This window comes from Semicossyphus pulcher, unplaced genomic scaffold, assembly GCF_022749685.1.
Source record: "Semicossyphus pulcher isolate SPU_LCO1_2020_fin unplaced genomic scaffold, fSemPul1.0.p SCAF_9, whole genome shotgun sequence".
Classification (NCBI taxonomy): Eukaryota; Metazoa; Chordata; class Actinopteri; order Labriformes; family Labridae; genus Semicossyphus; species Semicossyphus pulcher.
Window position 1 is genome coordinate 521,985 of NW_027211770.1, and position 19,536 is coordinate 541,520.

Consider the following 19,536-nt stretch of genomic DNA (forward strand, 5'->3'; position numbering starts at 1 on the left):
TTTTTTCACGGTACATGATCAACCTTGAGGATTAAGAAAACAATGTTTAAGCGTTTGTATAGATACTGTTCACCAGGTTGGCCCACTGACATTTTTCATCACCATCACTTTGTATTTAGGACATCTTTGAGTGTCGGACTTGTGGTCTTCTCGAGTCCCTCTGCTGCTGCACTGAGTGTGCAAGGGTATGTCACAAAGGACATGACTGCAAGTAAGTCCTTATGTGAATTTGACCTTTCAGTGTTTTCAATTCCCCACCTGCATTTCACAATTCATTGTATATATGACCATAACTTGGCCTCTGTTCTTTCCAAGGCTGAAGAGGACCTCCCCTACAGCATACTGTGACTGCTGGGAGAAATGCAAGTGTAAAACATTGATTGCTGGCCAAAAGGCAGCTCGCTTGGATCTGCTGTACAGGTTACTCACAACCACCAACCTGGTCACCATACCAAACAGCAGGTAAGACCCCTGTGTTTACTGTGCTGGCTTTTGGCAAGTTACTTGGGGTGATTTTAGGCTACATCAGCTTAAATAATTTGTGCATGCTACTATACACTGAAGTAACTTCATATTGTACGACGAAGGAAAAATTGGTATTTCTTACTGAATTTGTTTCCATCCGCAGGGGAGAGCATATATTACTATTTCTGGTGCAGACTGTTGCCAGGCAGAGTGTTGAGCACTGTCAATATAGACCACCACGCATCAGAGAAGACAGGAACCGCAAGGCTGCTAATGCAGAAGGTAGGTTCAGAATAATTCTTACATGTTCGTCACCTTTTACAGACAGTAAAGACCACCGATTTTACACACTTCCTTGAGATTCATTTTTACTGTCTTCTTTACTACATACTCTAGCATGAAGCTTTTTAAAACATGATTCCCTCAAGGCATATGATGTATTATTCTCCTTTTCTTTGTTTCAGAATCTGATATGCCAGATCATGATCTTGAACCTCCCCGCTTTGCTCAGCTGGCTCTGGAGAGAGTCTTGCAGGACTGGAACGCCCTCAAGTCTATGATCATGTTCGGTTCTCAGGAGAACAAAGACCCGTGAGTATGACAACAAAACAGCAACCTCAATTTTGTTCTTTACGCAAGCTTAAAACAGTTAATGATACTCAAGAACTAAAACATGTCTCTGTATTTTTGTTTGTCCCAGACTTAGTGCCAGCAGCAGAATAGCCCACCTCCTACCTGAAGAGCAGGTCTACTTGAATCAACAAAGTGGCAGCATTCGCCTTGACTGTTTCACCCACTGCCTCATTGTCAAGTGTGCTCCTGACATAACTGTGAGTCCTGTTAATCTTATTCCTTAGCTGGTTTTTTTCCAACTTGGCTTTTGTTGTTGTTACTTAACAAATGTAAGTGTGCAAAGAATGTTAAAACAATCTCCATTTCTGAGTAATTCTTGCTCAAGAAATCAAAAATATCAACCGAAGTATACCACCTAAATATTAACAGTATTTTCTCTTTTTATTGCTGTTGACATAAACTTGCTTTTGAAAGAAATTTGGTCTTCAAAGAGTTGTTGTGTTTTTGTTCCCCTGTATTAGTTCATTGACACCTTACTAGGTACACTAGTAAAGGAGCTGCAGAACAAGTACACCCCTGGCCGGAGAGAGGAGGCAGTCAGTGTCACCAGGAGATTCCTACGTTCTGTAGCCCGGGTTTTTGTCATACTCAGTGTCGAGATGGCCTCATCCAAGAAGAAAAAGTAAGAACACACTATTTATTTTTTTTACTTTATTTTAAGTCAAGTGTGAGTCAAAAGGCTCTAGATATTAACTGTAAATTAAGTGATTATTGAACCTACACAGTTTGACATTAATATAAAACCGCGAATTTACAGTATACAAATGGTACTTCTGTCTTTTTTCAATTTCCTTCACATAGCAACTTCATCCCCCAACCCATTGGGAAATGTCGTCGAGTTTTCCAAGCTCTGTTGCCCTATGCTGTGGAGGAACTGTGTAATGTAGCAGAGTCTCTGATTGTTCCAGTGCGAATGGGTATAGCAAGACCCACTGCTCCTTTCACCTTAGCCAGTACCAGTATTGATGCTGTTCAGGGTAGCGAGGAGCTCTTCTCTGTCGAACCCCTCCCTCCAAGACCCTCACCTGACCAGTCCAGCAGGTCAGTTGGTTTAAGTGTATTTTCTCTTTTGACAGTTTATTTTTACCTCATGGAAAATTATGATTAGAATTCTTCAGCAAGTTATGTAAGAACCCAATGTTAATGTTTCAAATGCGATGACTTTTCTTTCATCTACTAGATTTTATCATTAAAAAAATATATTTTTCTCATTTATTACACACAAGAAATTACGGCTGTGCAATAAAACAATCTCAGTAGGGGATAAAAGATATGTCAATAACAATTATAAACTTTGGACATATTACCATCGATATAAATAGATGGCAATATGATGTGATAAACGACCTATCACACATCAGAAATAGGGCAGCTAGTTGGTCTTCTGTTTTTATTTATTTATTTTTTTTAAACGAAATATATCCTGGGGCACAAGCCCAAATCCCAGCACTAAACAATGTTTAAGCTGTCCATAAAGAAAATGTTATTCTTTTGTGAAGGAGAAAAAATTGGAATCAACAGAAATTAAAGATACATCGAAAGTGCGGATTATTCAGCTCACGTTCTCATGAAAACTCATGAAAGATTAACACCTAAGGAATCCTAATGCAAACAAACAAGTATCCTAGAAACAAGCACAGCTAGAGTTGGTGGTGGTGTTTTTACACTTTTTAATGATTTCTACTTTATACCAGGATACAGCCTTTATGTGTGAGACAATTTAAGAGCATGTTCAATTTATAAACCCATTTCTTTCTTCAGGTATCCTTCCATACAAGGATGGCAAAATGCCCAGTCCTATAAAAACTTCTGTTGTTGTGCTTCATTTTTTTTTCCAGCTCCAGCCAGACAGCTGCCTCTTATATCATCAGGAACCCCCAGCCTAGACGCAGCAGCCAGTCTCAGCCTGTTAGAGGAAGAGATGAGGAGCAGGATGACATTGTATCAGCAGATGTGGAAGAGGTGGGAATCAATGAAACCATTGAGACCATAATGAAATTTGTATACAAGGGAAGCTGTGGTTTCTAGTTTCAAAGCAGGAATGATTCCAGCCAGAGCCCACAGTATTTTATACGTAGATAATATTTTTATTTATATTTTTTACTGTGGTTCACTGCGTTTCTGGTATACTTTCTGGTAAGAAACAAAATATCTCTGTCTTGCTTTATTGTTTTCTCACTTGTGGTCTGCTTTGTTGTCTCTTAGGTTGAAGTGGTAGAGGGAGTTGCGGGTGAGGAAGACCATCATGATGACCAGGAGGAACAGGGGGAGGAAAATGCTGAGGCAGAAGGGCAGCATGATGAGCATGACGAGGACGGTGAGACACACCTTGTATTCTGTGGAAATACAAGGGAATTGAAAGTAATATTTGAGTAATACATTTTATCATCTGAAAGATGGACTTTGTCCTATATACTTGTGCAACCAATATACCAGTATGAAATGCAGAGAGGTATTTTATTGTGTTAAGGTATTTTACCCAGACGTTGGCTCTATCCGGTATCTCTGCATGAAACTGTTTCCGGTTCCAAGCCACTACAACGTCTCCTACTTAGAAATATCCTGCAGTGCTGTTTTCCTCGCGGTTTTAAGCGAAGAAAACTAACTTGATTGTTGCTAACGCTTCATCATGGACATGCACAGTCATGATCGCCATTGCAGCCGCCGCCCTCACAACAATCAGTGTTATAGTAGGCTGCCAGCTACCACTAGCTACCTCACCTAGCAGGATTGCAAACTCGACATGGCGAAAACAGATGGTAGGCTGTAGTTTGTGTGTGTTTTGAATGTGTTTTAAATTAAAATACATTGAAATATTGTTAAAGTGTAATAACTTGTATATGGTATTCGTTTTTATTAATAAATAGCTATAGAAGACCTTTTTCCCTCTTTTACGGTAACTTGATATTTTAGACAGCTAGTGTAAGCAGGTAGCCAGCAAGCTATCTATTACATTAGTTTGAATTAGATCTCTCAGCAGATCAAATAAATGGCTCTGTGGGTTTTTGTTTGTCAGTTAAGCCTTTACCTACGGAAGCAAATTTTGATTTTTTTTTTAATCAAAATTTTGAATTTTGAAGATTATGAAATTTTAAGAACTGAATTTTCTTGGGTTGAAATTATGTATCTACATTTTTAAATGTTCAAAAATTCAAGCTATAAAAAATTCAAACAATAAAATTCCAGGTGTTCAGATTTGGTGGGCAAAATTTCATATCCCAAAATACAAGTTAAAAAATTCAGATGCAGCATCTGGGATACCAAGGAAGAGCTATTGATTCTTTATCTCATTAATAAATCGGTGTCTTTTGAGACATTGTGACAAACACAGTTAGCTGGGACATTTATTTTCTGTTGACAACATTACATGACAATAGTGAACCGTACACTCGCCATACCACTGATCGCTACAAACGTGTCGTCTCTGCATATGCTATGCTTTCTTAAAATATCGTTATGCCACGGAAATATCGAGTAAATAGTGGGGACAGTTAAATTGGTAAACGCGTCACAATAATTAAAACTTCCTGGACTAAGCCATACCACACATGACCAACGGAGTGTAACCTAATTGGCTGGATTATGGTTCGATATGAGACAGAATAGATTGCTTGGTATCCCGAATGCTGCATCTGAATTTTTGCATCTGACTTTTCTAACTCTTATTTTAGGATATGAATTTCACCCACCAAATCTGAGCACCTGAATTTTTATTGTTTGAATTTTTTATAGCTTGAATTTTTGAACATTGAAAAATAAAAGTGAAAATTAGTCATTGAAAAAAACTGTTGAATTCAGAGGCATAAAATTAAGATACATAATTTCAAATTAAAAAAATTCAGTGCTTGAAATTCGAAGGCTTTAAAATTTCAAAATCTGGTGAGACAGATTTGCTTCCATATGTACATCAACTCAGCACTCACCTGTGGATTTCCCTCAGTCTCTCTTCTTTTTCTCCTCTGCTCTGTACTGTTATGAAGTACTAAAATTTTCCCTCAAGTCAGCAGTCAAAATGGATGAAAAGAGACTAATTACATTATGGAAACCCACAGTGAGGCTTGGTAGAGATCATACAGGTTAAGAAGCCATAATGGAGATAAATCGATTGTTTTTAAAATGAAAAAAATCTATTCTGAGCCCTCCTCCTGCTGGAGAAAGAACAGAAACTCTCTATCAAATGTTTTTGATGGTCTAGTAGGCTTATTGGTAAGTCGCAGCTTAATCAGGCCGGTCTGTAAACCAGACAAATACAGCAGATAACTAGCTCATCAATTCAAAATAACTACTCCTGTTCTTTTCACAGTGAATTTCAGTGTATTTCTTCTGGACAGAGGTTTATATTCCTAAGGGTTTAAACTAAGCAATATACCTGAACTTAATTACCCACAACATTTTGCAAAGTGCTGCATTATATGCATTTTTTTCTCAAGTTGAGTATTTACTATTACTTTTTATTTATAGTATTTATATATGGTTTTGATAGAATTTATTTTCTGCCTGTCAAGTTTCACTGAAGTTTGTTTTACAGTGAGTTGCAAGGTAAAATTAGGTAATTTAATGAGACTGAAGTAGATCACTTTGAATTAAGTAAGTAGTGAAGTATCTATTTTTCCTTTTTTCTGCTTTAAGGAAGTGACATGGAGCTTGATCTGCTGGCTGCAGCTGAAACAGAGAGTGACAGTGAAAGTAATCACAGCAATCAGGATAATGCCAGCGGCCGCAGGAGTGTCGTCACTGCAGCAACCGCTGGCTCTGAAGCAGGTTGGTCAACGGCCGTTTCAAAGAGATGATTTAGATAAAGTTTTTGATTTTCTTTCAAATCCCCTTACTTCATACTACTTCAAGTACTGTTCCCTAGAGTTTTTTTTGTGACAGTTTTGTTCCGTCTTACTAAGCACCCTCAAGCTGACAGGGTTCAAAATATTTTAGGGCTCGTACTACTTACTAAATAGAAATTGCTTTTTCTTTCTCCGCATTGTGGTGTATTCCCCCTCCCCCCCAAAATGCAGACTTATTCTGTCCTTACACGTTAATTAATGTTTAACAGTCAGCATTTTGGGTTGTGGGGATTAATGTTTGGAGAGTTAATGATACAGGCAAAATGGTCCCTGGCTGAACACCCAATCTATTTCATTTGCAGGCAGTAGGGTGTCCTTGGCATTTCCTATTTTTGGTATGAGCACCTCTTTACTTCAATGCATATACAGACGTCAGGGCAAAAGTGATTGCGAAATGCATACACAGTGTCCTGCTGAGAGTTAGTTCAGTTCGTCCCCTTCTCACATTTCACTGTTATTGTGCTGTTTTAACTTATACTGTCCCTCATCACAAATTTAAGCCCTGTTGTTTTGTCACCCAATTAACACACTAATCAACTTATAGCTTTTCTACATTATGTGGTGTTTTTTCTCCTTGGTCATCTAAAATGTCTAAAATGTTTTTTACTAATGATGATGATGCTGCATTTCCACCTATTCAGTAAGTTGATACATTGCTTGTGTTTTTCTCATCAAATAATCTCTAATAATCTTTTAAGTCTGGTCATTTGTTCAACAAACAGCGTGTGACATCAACATTGAGTATAGCTGTTGGTCTGACTCAAAGCCTCAGCGTTATACCTTCAAATTTGTGTTTTTGCTGTTTTAGTGGTGTGATTCACTAACCTGCACTCCTGTTTGGATACATGTGAAAAATTGGAAAACAAAGACAGGGAGGTGATTATACAAACCATTGAATAGGTCTCCTTCGGTTTTTTCTTTCTACCTTATCCTACTCCTCTCTGAAGGTGCCAGCAGTGTCCCTGCCTTCTTTTCAGAGGATGACTCCCAATCCAATGACTCTAGTGACTCAGATAGCAGCAGCAGTCAAAGCGACGACGTTGACCAGGAGACGTTCCTGTTGGATGAACCTCTGGAAAGGACAACTAGCACTTCACATGGCAACAGTGCAGCCCAGGCTCCTCGCTCCATGCAGTGGGCTGTAAGAAACACCCCTAGCCAGAGGGCAGCTGGGAATGCTCCCTCCAGCTCATCGACACCAGCTGGTCAGTGAAGTTGTGTCTGTGAAATTTTGTGGGATAATTGTATATTTTTGTAGTTCCAAGTAACTGTCACCAAAATTGATATATTTATTCTACCTGTTATGGTATTTGTACTTTTCACAGCAAGCTCCACAGGCCTGATATATATTGACCCTACCAACCTGCGACGCTCTAGTGCTATCAGCTCAAGTGCTGCGGCAGCGGCGGCTCTCGAGGCCAGCAACTCCAGCAGCTATCTGACATCTGCCAGCAGCCTGGCACGGGCCTACAGCATTGTCATTCGGCAAATCTCAGACCTCATGAGTCTGATTCCCAAATACAACCATTTAGTCTACTCACAGTACCCTGCTGCTGTAAAGCTTACCTACCAGGACGCAGTAAACCTGCAGGTAAGAGATCCTGATATCTTGTGGTGTTTACAATAGACTCCACTATTTCACCAATGCACCAAGAATTGAGTGAGTGATTGACTGAGTGATGGACTGATATTTAATTATAGCGAGATAGAGTAATTCCGAGCATTCTCATTTACCATGTCAATTAAGCTTTCATCTTATCCATGTTGGGCAAGTTGGTTAGTTTTTGGTTTTATTATCTTGATTATCTCTGTAGTCCCATTTAACCACTTGTTAGCAACTACATATTTAAGACATGTAAACGCTCCAACATTCACAAGTGAGGTTTTTAATGTATGATGCTCAAGTCATTCATGTGTTAATTACCACAATGGGCTGATGCTCCTTTGTACTTCATAGCGAGTTAATAATTGTGCCCCACCAAGTAAAGTCAGTACATAATTCTGTCTTTGTAAATTATTAGCTAGTGATTAATTTAAACAGATTCTGAGTTTACTCTGGGAAAATAGCCAGTAGGAACACAAAAAGTTACTACAGCCAGCAGTTCACAATAAATTTGAGTAAGAAGCCTACATACCAGTCATGAGTCAATGAGAAATAATTCAAAAATAACTTTTATCATTGATGACCATCATTACTTTGAAAAAGGCAATTTATTTTCAACGGTTTTCAACGGTTTCCAAACGCATGCCTTCACCAATGAAAAAAGATTTCTTTGAAGTTTCCAGCGTCTTCCAGGTTCAGGCTGTTTATTTGTTGCCTCCCGGATAAAGGTACTGTAAAATAAAGAAATACAACTTGTCACATTATCAAAGTAACATGTATATTCAATCAACTATACAGTGTAAGCACATTGCTCAAACAACTTCTCGTACAGCTTGCATAACTGCTGCATCCATATAGGAAAACTTAACACTTGCTTTGTTAGCTTGATGCTAAACAAATAACAGAAATTGCCTATAGTGGGCTAGCAGAATCAGCATCGCGATTGCGGTCATTTTAACTATAGAAACAATCTATTTCACTGAACACACTTTACAAACAAAACAATATGCACTCACACTTAGAGGCATATACTCCATATAATCTGTGAAAACTGAATTCAAAAATGCTAGTCTGGTCTGCTGCTCTGAAGGTTTAACACTCAACACTGACCAGCCTACGGCAACCTGAGGGGCTAAATGGAACTAATAAATTCCCAACAGATTTAAAATACAGCGACCGCTGTGTGCAGACATTGATGACATATATATTGGGATATGTAACATTTTTATTTTATTTCATATGTATGTTCACTACTCTATAGTACAGCTCAGCCCCTGAGCCAGGTTGACCTCAGTTTGGAGTTTTGTCCTTAAGTCCGTTCCTCTCAGGTTGCCATTGGCACGTTATTGTGAGTGTATATCATGTTGTTTGTTAGGTGTGTTGGGTAAAATAGATTTCTTCTTTCTCAAGTAAAAATGACCCGCAGTCACAATTCTGTTAGACTGTTATTTGCAATTTCCATTATGTTTTTATATATGGATGTGGCAGTTATGCTCGCTGTACAAGGAGTTGTTTGAAGTGCTACACTGTATAGTTGATTGAATATGCATTTGTTACTTTGATAATGTGACAAGTTGTTTCTTTGTGTAATTTTGTTTCACAGTACCTTTATTTGGGAGCCAACAAATAAACAGCCTGAACCTGGAAGATGCTGTCTCTCATTTGAAGAACTGTTAACCCATGTTTTGCCAAACTGTTTTTTCCTTTGGTGAAGGCATGTGTTTGGAAACTGTAATGTAAATCAATGTAGAATAAACAGATGATGGTCATCAATGATAAAAGTTATTTTTGAATTATTTCTCTGCTCATGACTTGTATGCAGGCTTCTTACTCAGATTTATTGTTATTTGCTGGCTGTAGTGACTTGATTTGTGTTCCTACTGGCTATTGTCCTTAAGTGAAATCAGAATCTGTTTAAATGAATCATTAACTTAAGATTTACAGAGATATAAAATTATGTTATGACTTTACTTGGTGAGACATGATTATTAACTCACTATGAAGTACAAAGGGGCATCGGCCCATTGCGGTAAATAACACATGAATCTACAGTTTTAATTAATACTAGATATTAACAGGGAATCAATCAATGAAAGCAGACGTAATTTATGTACACTGAACAAAAATATAAATGCAACACTTTTGTTTTTGCTCCCATTTTTCGTGAGCTGAACTCAAAGATCTAAGACACAATAAAAGGCCACTCTAAAATGTGCAGTTTTACTGTATTGGGGGGGTCAGAAAACTAGTCAGTATCTGGTGTGACCACCATTTGCCTCACGCAGTGCAACACATCTCCTTTGCATAGAGTTGATCAGGTTGTTGATTGTGGCCTGTGGAGTGTTGGTCCACTCTTATTCAATGGCTGTGCCAAGCTGCTGGATATTGGCAGGAACTGGAACACGCTGTCGTATACGCCGATCCAGAGCATCCCAAACATGCTCAATCGGTGACATGTCCGGTGAGTATGCTGGCCATGCAAGAACTGGGATGTTTTCAGCTTCCAGGAATTGTGTACATATTAGAGCCCGACCGATACTGATTTTTGGGGCAGATGCCGATTCCAATATTGGGGAGTAAAAATTCTGATATCGATATATCGGCTGATATGGTAAATGGTAAATGGACTGTACTTATATAGCGCTTTTCTAGTCTTTGCGACCACTGAAAGCTGCTTTTACACTACATATCATATTCACCCATTCACACACACATTCATACTGATGGCAGAGGCTGCTACGTAAAGTGCCCAACTGTCAATCAGATAACACATTCATACCCGTTGGCTATGCCACCGGGAGCAATTTGGGGTTCAGTGTCTTGCCCAAGGACACTTCGACATGTAGCCTGAGGGAGCTGGGGATCGAACCTCCGACCTTCCGATTGAAAGACGACCGACTCTACCACTGAGCCACAGCCGCCCCTATATATATTCACTTATATTCAAAATGTATCTGAAATTAAAATATTAAAATTCCAAATCTGAAAAGTTATTGTCACATTTGCATGACATACAAAATTCAAATAAAATAGTGTTTCTGTAGCAACTGAAATAGCACTAAAATAAAATATCAAATTAAATAGAAGTGAGTATAACACAGAAACACACAAAAGTTGGAACAAAAAGGATTTTCTTGTTTTTCCCACCTTCACACAGTGCTGCTGAAGATAAAAGTCACTAAACACAGACCAACTCATTTGACAGACTGATACTGTTAATAATAGTAATAAAGGCTTAATGAGCAGGATTTTCTATATTAAATATTCCCTATTAATCAACATCATAATCCAGGAGAGGTGTGAGATGGTGTCTGTATCTGCAGAGGATCTGCCCTTTGTCTGTGTTCCTATTCTTATTATTCTGCTCTGTTTGGGGCATTTTGGACGTTCTATAGACGTTCTATAGACGGTCTATCGCCGGGCAGAGGTCTGGAGCTCAGCCAACAGTCAGCAGGTCGGGACACAATCAAAACATAGCATCACGGTGACATGGCTATCTCTCTGCTCTGAAAGCAAGCTTTCTTTGGCTGATTACTGTGATTTTAACATGAGTTTGTTGTTCACAATGTTTCGTTCAGTATGGGAAAGATAATGCTTCCCTTCGCTGTGTGTGCTGCTCTGCTCAGCTGTGACGCGCACTCTGGCAGCAATAGAGACATCCTCCCATCATGCCTGCTGCCTAGTGCTGACTGAGTATTTTAAGTTGTTAAGTTTGCTATTTATGTTCCAAAATGCAAAAAAATATTTTGTTAGTGTTTTTAATGTGTCTGTTTAGAACATATGTTCTGCATATGTTGGTATTTGTCATTTTTGTGCTGGTTTATAGTTTAACCATGAGTGAGGTGGCTGTTTCATTTCTTGACTTCAGTTGTATTTTGATAAAGGAAACTGAGAGCTTAGCTCTCATGTTGTCCAAGTTAAAACTGCGCCCTCTATTTGTCATTTGGCTTTTTCCCACAGCACTGAAAAAAATCAAATAAATTAATATTGAAGGACATTTACGCCGATACCGATATATCTGCAAAGTGCGAATATCGGCCGACCAATAAATCGGTCAGGCTCTAGCACAGATCCTTGCAACATGGGGCCGTGCATTATCATGCTGCAACATGAGGTGATGGTCTTGGATGAATGGCACAACAATGGGCCTCAGGATCTTGTCACGGTATCTCTGTGCATTCAAAATACCATCAATAAAATGCACCTGTGTTCGTTGTCCATAACATACGCCTGCCCATACCATAACCCCACCGCCACCATGGGCCACTCGATTCACAACGTTGACATCAGCAAACCGCTTACCCACACGACACCATACACGATGTCTGCCATCTGCCCTGTACAGTGAAAACCGGGATTCATCCGTGAAGAGAAACACCTCTCCAAAGTGCCATACGCCATCGAATGCGAGCATTTGCCCACTCAAGTCGGTTACGACAACGAACTGCAGTCAGGTGGAGACCCCGATGAGGACGACGAGCATGCAGATGAGCTTCCCTGAGACGGTTTCTGACAGTTTGTGCAGAAATTCTTTGGTTATGCAAACCGATTGTTGCAGCAGCTGTCTGGGTGGCTGGTCTCAGACGATCTTGGAGGTGAAGATGCTGGATGTGGAGGTCCTGGGCTGGTGTTGTTTCACGTGGTCTGAGGTTGTGAGGCCGGTTGGATGTACTGCCAAATTCTCTGAAACGCCTTTGGAGACGGCTTATGGTAGAAAGGAACATTCAATTCATGGGCAACAGCTCTGGTGGACATTCCTGTAGTCAGCATGCCAATTGCCCTCAAATCTGTGGCACTGTAATGGGTGATCAAACTGCACATTTTAGAGTGGCCTTTTATTGTGGCCAGCCTAAGGCACACCTGTGCAATAATCATGCTGTCTAATCAGCATCTTGATATGCCACACCTGTGAGGTGGATGGATTATCTTGGCAAAGGAGAAGTGCTCACTAACACAGATTAAGACAAATGTGTGAACAATATATAAAAATAGGCCTTTTGTGGACATAGAAAAAGTCTTAGATCTTTGAGTTCAGCTCATGAAAAATGGGAGCAAAAACAAAAGTGTTGCATTTATATTTTTGTTCAGTGTATAAGTCAGTATGTGAATCATCATTACACTTTTTTTGTTGCTGATGTGGTAATCATTAATGAGTGTCTTAGTTCCTCATGAGCCCTCATTAATTAAGTTTTAACAAATGCATACGAGCCCACCATTATTGTAAAGTGTTTCTTGAATTTGTATTGTTAAGCCTTAATTGCAGAATTGAGCTTGTCCTTCCTGGAAGTCCATGGATCCATGTAGTGAAGGAAATGGTATAGGTGCAATAGTTGGCCAAATAGGAGTGCTGTAAATCTGCACTCGATTGCTCTACCTCATCAACCTGATGTGTCTCAGTAAATTGAAATTGAATTTCAAGAACTGAATTTGAATTGTGAGAACTCAATTTGAATTTTTATTGAGGATAAAATACAGTTTCAGAGAAACTATTCAATTTCAGAATATTACATTCAGTTTTAAGTTAAAAGGAATTCAGTTTCAAGTTTATGTTTTTAATAAAATTCTGATCTGTCCAGTAAGTAGAAAAAATGTGTGAAATGTTTGTCATTCGTTGTACCAGAACTATGTTGAAGAAAAGCTGATCCCCACCTGGAACTGGATGGTGTCCATCATGGATTCAACGGAAGCTCAGTTAAGATATGGCTCAGCCCTGTCCTCTGCTGGTGACCCAGGTCATCCCAGTCATCCGCTCCATGCTTCCCAGCACTCCGCTCGCAGGGAGCGTATGACAGCTCGTGAGGAGGCCAGCCTTCGCACCCTGGAAGGACGCAGGTAAAAAGACATACATTAATAAACCAAGTTTTTGTAATTCATCTTTCTCATCCTTATTAGTCTGATCAGTTGATAATGGTTGGGTGATAATAAGTCTTGGTAGAACACTGTGTGAGTCTTGTCACACACAAAATCAACAAGATAACTGAGAAACTGCAGAAAAGTAAAGACTACTCCCTAAGTATCCATTAGTGTATTCACAGTCCCTATCTAAGTTCAATCCAGCTGTGCTTGCACAAAATATTTGGTGCACAACTTATTTTGAATTCAAGTTGGGTTAATTAAGTGTGTATGTTTGTTTGTGTTTTGTATTTGTTTCAGGAGAGCAGCAACCTTACTGACAGCTCGCCACGGCATGATGTCAGCGCGGGGAGACTTCCTGAATTATGCCTTATCACTGATGCGCTCCCACAATGATGAGCACTCTGATGTACTTCCTGTGCTGGATGTGTGCTCACTCAAACATGTGGCATACGTTTTCCAGGCTCTTATCTACTGGATTAAAGCCATGAACCAGCAGACTAATTTGGACAACCAACAAATGGACAGAAAAAGGTAAATGTATAAGACCAGGAATAATGCCGTCTTTATATTAAAATACTGATAGTTTACTTCAGCTTTTCCCTCTTCATAGTATTAGTAAATGTGGGAAAAATGTCAAAACTTTGCACTTTTTGATTATGTTGTTTTTGATTGAAATCTGTGTCCCTAGACAAATAATTATTTGCATAGAATTGCATATGATAGCCTTTTTACATTATTTTGTCTTTGCTTTATAAATTAAACATCAAAAATTATGGTTGATGGGGCATTTGAGCATTCAAGCGTTAAACTTTATAATAAGCACTTCTTTGACGACAAATATTTTTTAACAGTATTTGTTATCCATTTAAAATCAAACCTTCTATGAGATGTTTTAACTGGTTTTAAAACAGTATCAAATTAATACTGATGCCTCTATATGACCTGGAAAAGCAAATCAGGCAATCAATGACAATATAAACATTTTTTTATAGTATTATAGCAGTTTTATAGTAGTATAGCATGGTTATTCATAATGACTGTCATCGCTGTCCACGGTCCAATCCAGACAAACTGATTGACATGGCAAATACCAAAAGGAGCCTGTTATAATGTTTTCTAAAGCATAGTTTAAAAGTTAGAAGTATGTTTGCCAAAAAAAAAGAAGTAGGGGTGTGTGTACACATTGGTGTTGGTCATTAAACAAATTGAGACAATTGGGGCATGTGAAAGGTTTCAAAACCAATCTGAATTTGTCTTTTATTTATGAACAGGGGTCTTAAATGTATATGTTAAAGTTGTAACACTCAAGTTTTTCCTACTATGTCACTATGATCACATTGGCAAGGGAAAGGTGGCTAGAAAACCAGACAAAATACTGTAAACATTTTGTTCCGGAGGTATTTTCCAAATATAAAGTTGTATACACATTCTGTTCTTTATTACTTAGCAAAGTTACATTTGGTATGAAAATGTGTCCAGAGTGATTAGATCACTCAAGCGGACAGCCTTAAGTACAAGTGTATACACAGACGCATTGAGATACAATCACTAAGGCCACATTTGGTGTTTGTCTTGGACACATTTGTCGATATTTGTCCAGCAGTGTGTACACACCTGTCCTATACTACATTAAGGACCGCGCACTCTCCTTGTATCTACAACAACAATCATGTGGATAAGAGGAGACCACTTGCCTGTAATTCTTGACTGTTTTAATACTTCTCCCGTGTCTCAAGAAAATCTTTTACTTTCGTTTATTTCTCATGTCATTCTAAGAATATGAAGAGAGAGTTCATGCGTAGAGCGGGATGTGCACGAAAACACAGACAGATCATGTCTATATTTCACTGATAAACCACAGAACTGCAGAGGACCATCAGGCTTCATGGTCAAAGTTTTATATCACGATCACAAATGGTCACTAAGGCTGCATTTGCAGCGGCTTGTTAATGCCAGGTGTGATCAGATCACTTAGGACACATTGATAATACCAAATGGCCATAGGTTCACCTGTCATGAATAATAGTTCTGCTCTGTAAGGAATGTCAGAGTATGGGCACAACCAGGGGCTCATTTGTAAGACATTACATCTTTACATCTGCCTATATTTGCGAGCACACATCCTTTGCATGAAGTCAAAGTCAAAGTTGAAACATTTCTTTTTAAACATTAAACAGCTTTCAATTACTTGTTTTCTCCAAGTTATGACGTTTCACTGTCATATTACATGTATCAATCTGACATAACCACAGATAAAAACATTACCTCACTGATATGCATCCTGCAAACAGCTGTGTTTAAACAAATAATAGTGGTAAAAAGTTGTCTTCACTTCACTTGCTTACAAAATATATGCTTATGCTAATCAGATCAAGATCTTTGTGACAAAGGGCGTAATGCTTTTGTCTCCAAGGGCAACCAAAACAGACACAAAATGAAAGTTCCTCATAGCTGTTTTAACTTTTGTAGGAATCGTGAGATTTTAGAACTGGGTTTGGACAATGAGGATTCTGAACATGAGAATGACGAGGACACGAACCAAAGTAAGCCAGATCACTAATATTTACTATAAGATGTGTAATGAATATTAATGAATTGATTTGTCATTTTGTTGTGTGTGCTCAGCGTTGATTTGTTTGTTCTTCAACCCAGGTTCAACTTTGCAGGACAAGGACGATGACCCAGTTCCAGCTGAAACAGGTCAGAACCACCCCTTCTTCCGCCGTTCTGACTCCATGACCTTCCTGGGCTGTATCCCACCCAACCCCTTCGATGTTCCCCTAGCTGAAGCCATTCCACTGGCCGACCAGCCCCACCTCCTGCAGGTCAGAATTACCATTCAGTACCTTTATGTGATTCTTTGGGTTATTCTGGTAATGATAAACGGTAAAAGGTGAATGGTCCACAAGGCAGGTGACATGCATGTCTCAATGGACCTTAAACAGGCAAAAAAAAAGTGTTACCTGTGGAAACAAAAGGAGACGTGACCTTTCGTTTCAAAGAGTTACCATTACCGGGCCGATCACTCTGATTTAAACATACATTTGAACACAGTTAGAAATTACGAGATGGTATGATGCCATACTAGTATTTTCCAAATATAAAGTTGTATACACGTTCTGTTCTTTATTAGTTAGCAAAGTATTTGTCCATATTTTTCTTTTAGCCTTATGGTGCCCAGTTTCCATTTGTTCTGGGGGTTTTTTTTTCATTTCTCTGTGGCGAAAGGGGTAGTGCTAGTGAGCAGTGGAACATTCCTTTAGACTTAGTTAGACTGACACAACTTTCTCCATGATTATATGTAATAGTCGGAAACTCTCTATGATTAACTAACAGCATACTATCTCCCTATTGGTTGTCCCACATGGCTGCCAGGCTAGGAGGTGGGCTACCATAGTCACAAAGATGGTATAGGTTTCACAGGGGGACTGGAGTGGCAGGGAGAAATTGAAACAGGTTTGTACGGATCCCCTCTGGTGACATTTGATGAAAAACAAAAAAATGCATGGCCACAAGATGGTAATGTGTGGCCAAGGGATAATTTTTTATCCAGTTTATTGTAAAGTCGAGTCTTGACAGATGTGATGCAACTGGAGTTTGGAGAGATGTTTGAGTGCTGCGGCAGAGGCTGCCATGGCCTGCATGCACTAGACTCCACAAGTAATATCGTTAAGTTTCCAAGGATTGTGATAGCTTAACTAATTGTGCTTGTTCTCTAACAGCCTAATGCCAGAAAGGAGGATCTGTTTGGTCGTCCCTCTCAGGGTTTGTACTCTTCCTCCTGCATGGCAACCAAAAGCCTGGCTGAAGCAAGCATGGACAGGAACTGCCTGGAGGTAAACATGGGCTCCTCTCTACCCTCCCCCTCTCAGGTATATCACCCCTCTTCACCGGGCAAACACATTGGCAGATGTGTTCTAATATCCACTCATAACAAACACCATTAAGTATTAAACCTTTTAATAGAAATCTTAAAGAACTTTCCAGGATTTATTATGTCCTACTCATTATTTCCAGTGGCATTTGAGAGCATTGGAAATACTTGAAAACAAGAAATGTTATTTATGGTGGTAGTTTTGCATACGCTGAAATTTTATTGTGGATATTAGAACATTGAATCTGTTCCGTGTCTATTTTCATATATCCATTCTTTCAACATCACACTGTAATCTCAAGACATACATGTGTTCATAGTACTAAATGACATCTGAACACTGCCAAACCAGATCCTGCCCACTAAGATGTCTTACTCAGCTAACCTGAAAAATGTGATGAGTATGGAAACTGGCCAGGGAAATACAGGGAACCAGTCGCTGGCAGAGCAGGAGATTGAAACTTCAAAACCAGGCCCATCACCCCATGACCTTGCTGCCCAGCTGAAGAGCAGCCTTCTTGCTGAGATTGGCCTCACTGAGAGTGATGGACCTCCTCTCCCATCATTCAGGTACCATATTCTAGTATGCGATTTTGGCTTGACTGAAGTGCTATTGCAAAATTATTGGTGTATATGTATGTATGTACACATATATACATGTATATACTCACTTTTGTTGCCAGCGGTTTAGACATTAATGGCTGTCTGGAACTGTTTTCAGCTAACTTCTGCATCTAATGCTGGAAAAGACATCAGTTTTCAAAGCCATCATAGAAGACTATAAAATGTAGATCATAACTTCGGAAACCATGAATGTTTTAATGTACTGTCATTTTTTTTAATATACTAATGAATGCAATTGCTGCACCAAATTTGCTCAAATTTTTTTTCACCTTTCTCTTCTTTCTGTTCAGGCCTCACTGTAGTTTCATGGGGATGATGATCTCTCATGACATGCTACTAGGCCGCTGGCGTCTGTCACTGGAGCTCTTTGGTCGTGTCTTCATGGAGGATGTTGGAGCTGAGCCTGGATCTGTACATTTTTATCTAAATAATAAATAATAATTATAACTAAGCAAAGTACCAGTTGGTCCAGCATTACTATTTTTATGCCGGCTTAAATGCTTTAGATTTTATGATGTATATGATATGATAATGGATTAATATATGAATAAGCATCACTAATATATGAATAAGCACACATGCAACTGTTTAAGTGCAGAAAATGCCTTACCTAATATTATATACAGTATACTCTCAGTGTAAATTGAGGAACATATGCATCCTAGTAGAGTCCTCTATCACTACTTACATCTTAATAGTTAATGTTGGTGAGCAGGCTCATAATATTGTTATTGTTTCATTGTTTATTCCAGATCCTCACAGAGCTAGGCGGCTTTGAGGTAAAGGAATCTAAGTTCCGTCGGGAGATGGAAAAGTTGAGGAACCTGCAGTCCCGTGACCTGGCCCTGGAGGTGGACAGGGATCGAGACCAGCTTATACAGCAGACCATGCGTCAGCTAAATACGCACTTTGGCAGGCGCTGCACAACAACACCAATGGCCGTGCACCGGGTGAAGGTCACCTTCAAAGATGAACCTGGCGAGGGAAGTGGCGTGGCACGCAGCTTCTACACGGCAATTGCCCTGGCCCTCCTCTCCAATGATAAGCTGCCGAATCTAGACTGTGCTCAGAGTGTCAGCAAGGGCATGCAGGCCAGCAGTACGTGTCACCACGATTACAATTCAAGTATGACAATACATAGAAACTATAACGTATTAATGAACTTTATTTCATGTTTACATTCAGTATACTTTTATGTTGCTTAAATTCAGTTATACCACCAATAAAGATATTTTCTACACTAAAATGTATGGTCACATGTGAACTTGTTCTATTCAATGTGTGTTTGTAGATCTAATGCAGCGCTTAAGAAACAGAGATAGGGAACGAGAGAGGAGAAGTGGAGGGCTTCGAGCGGGATCTCGGAGAGATCGCGACAGGTAATCACAGACTTACCGGTAATGCGTATATTCTCCTTTTACAATAAAAAAAAAAAGCTTTTATGTCCCACTGAGACAAAACCTGTATGTTTGTCTTTTGCAGAGACTCAAGGAGACAGCTGTCAATAGACACAAGGCCTTTCAGGCCTTCAGCAGAGGGTAACCCAAGTGATGAGCCCGACCCTCTGCCTGCACACAGACAAGCCCTAGGTGAAAGACTCTACCCACGTGTTCATGCTATGCAGCCGGTAATAATTCTTTCGC

At 39.3% G+C, this 19,536-nt stretch overlaps 1 protein-coding gene across 4 annotated transcripts in view; it reads left to right on the forward strand.

The window, feature by feature from the left end:
• Window positions 1-19,536, forward strand: part of ubr5 (ubiquitin protein ligase E3 component n-recognin 5) — an 85,131-nt gene that overhangs the window by 58,027 nt on the left and 7,568 nt on the right. The window contains exons 28-49 of one of the 4 annotated variants that reach the window (XM_069657066.1): window positions 120-211; window positions 316-462; window positions 629-747; window positions 930-1,056; window positions 1,166-1,295; window positions 1,560-1,720; window positions 1,900-2,139; window positions 2,937-3,060; window positions 3,304-3,415; window positions 5,728-5,859; window positions 6,884-7,141; window positions 7,262-7,527; window positions 13,160-13,371; window positions 13,693-13,926; window positions 15,865-15,938; window positions 16,048-16,220; window positions 17,118-17,267; window positions 17,622-17,839; window positions 18,184-18,304; window positions 18,646-19,018; window positions 19,185-19,272; window positions 19,376-19,520. In XM_069657066.1, coding sequence (XP_069513167.1) covers window positions 120-211; window positions 316-462; window positions 629-747; window positions 930-1,056; window positions 1,166-1,295; window positions 1,560-1,720; window positions 1,900-2,139; window positions 2,937-3,060; window positions 3,304-3,415; window positions 5,728-5,859; window positions 6,884-7,141; window positions 7,262-7,527; window positions 13,160-13,371; window positions 13,693-13,926; window positions 15,865-15,938; window positions 16,048-16,220; window positions 17,118-17,267; window positions 17,622-17,839; window positions 18,184-18,304; window positions 18,646-19,018; window positions 19,185-19,272; window positions 19,376-19,520 — 3,696 coding nt within the window. The remainder of the gene's footprint in view (window positions 1-119; window positions 212-315; window positions 463-628; window positions 748-929; window positions 1,057-1,165; window positions 1,296-1,559; window positions 1,721-1,899; window positions 2,140-2,936; window positions 3,061-3,303; window positions 3,416-5,727; window positions 5,860-6,883; window positions 7,142-7,261; window positions 7,528-13,159; window positions 13,372-13,692; window positions 13,927-15,864; window positions 15,939-16,047; window positions 16,221-17,117; window positions 17,268-17,621; window positions 17,840-18,183; window positions 18,305-18,645; window positions 19,019-19,184; window positions 19,273-19,375; window positions 19,521-19,536) is intronic. The other 3 variants (XM_069657067.1, XM_069657068.1, XM_069657069.1) reach the window with 3 other exon arrangements.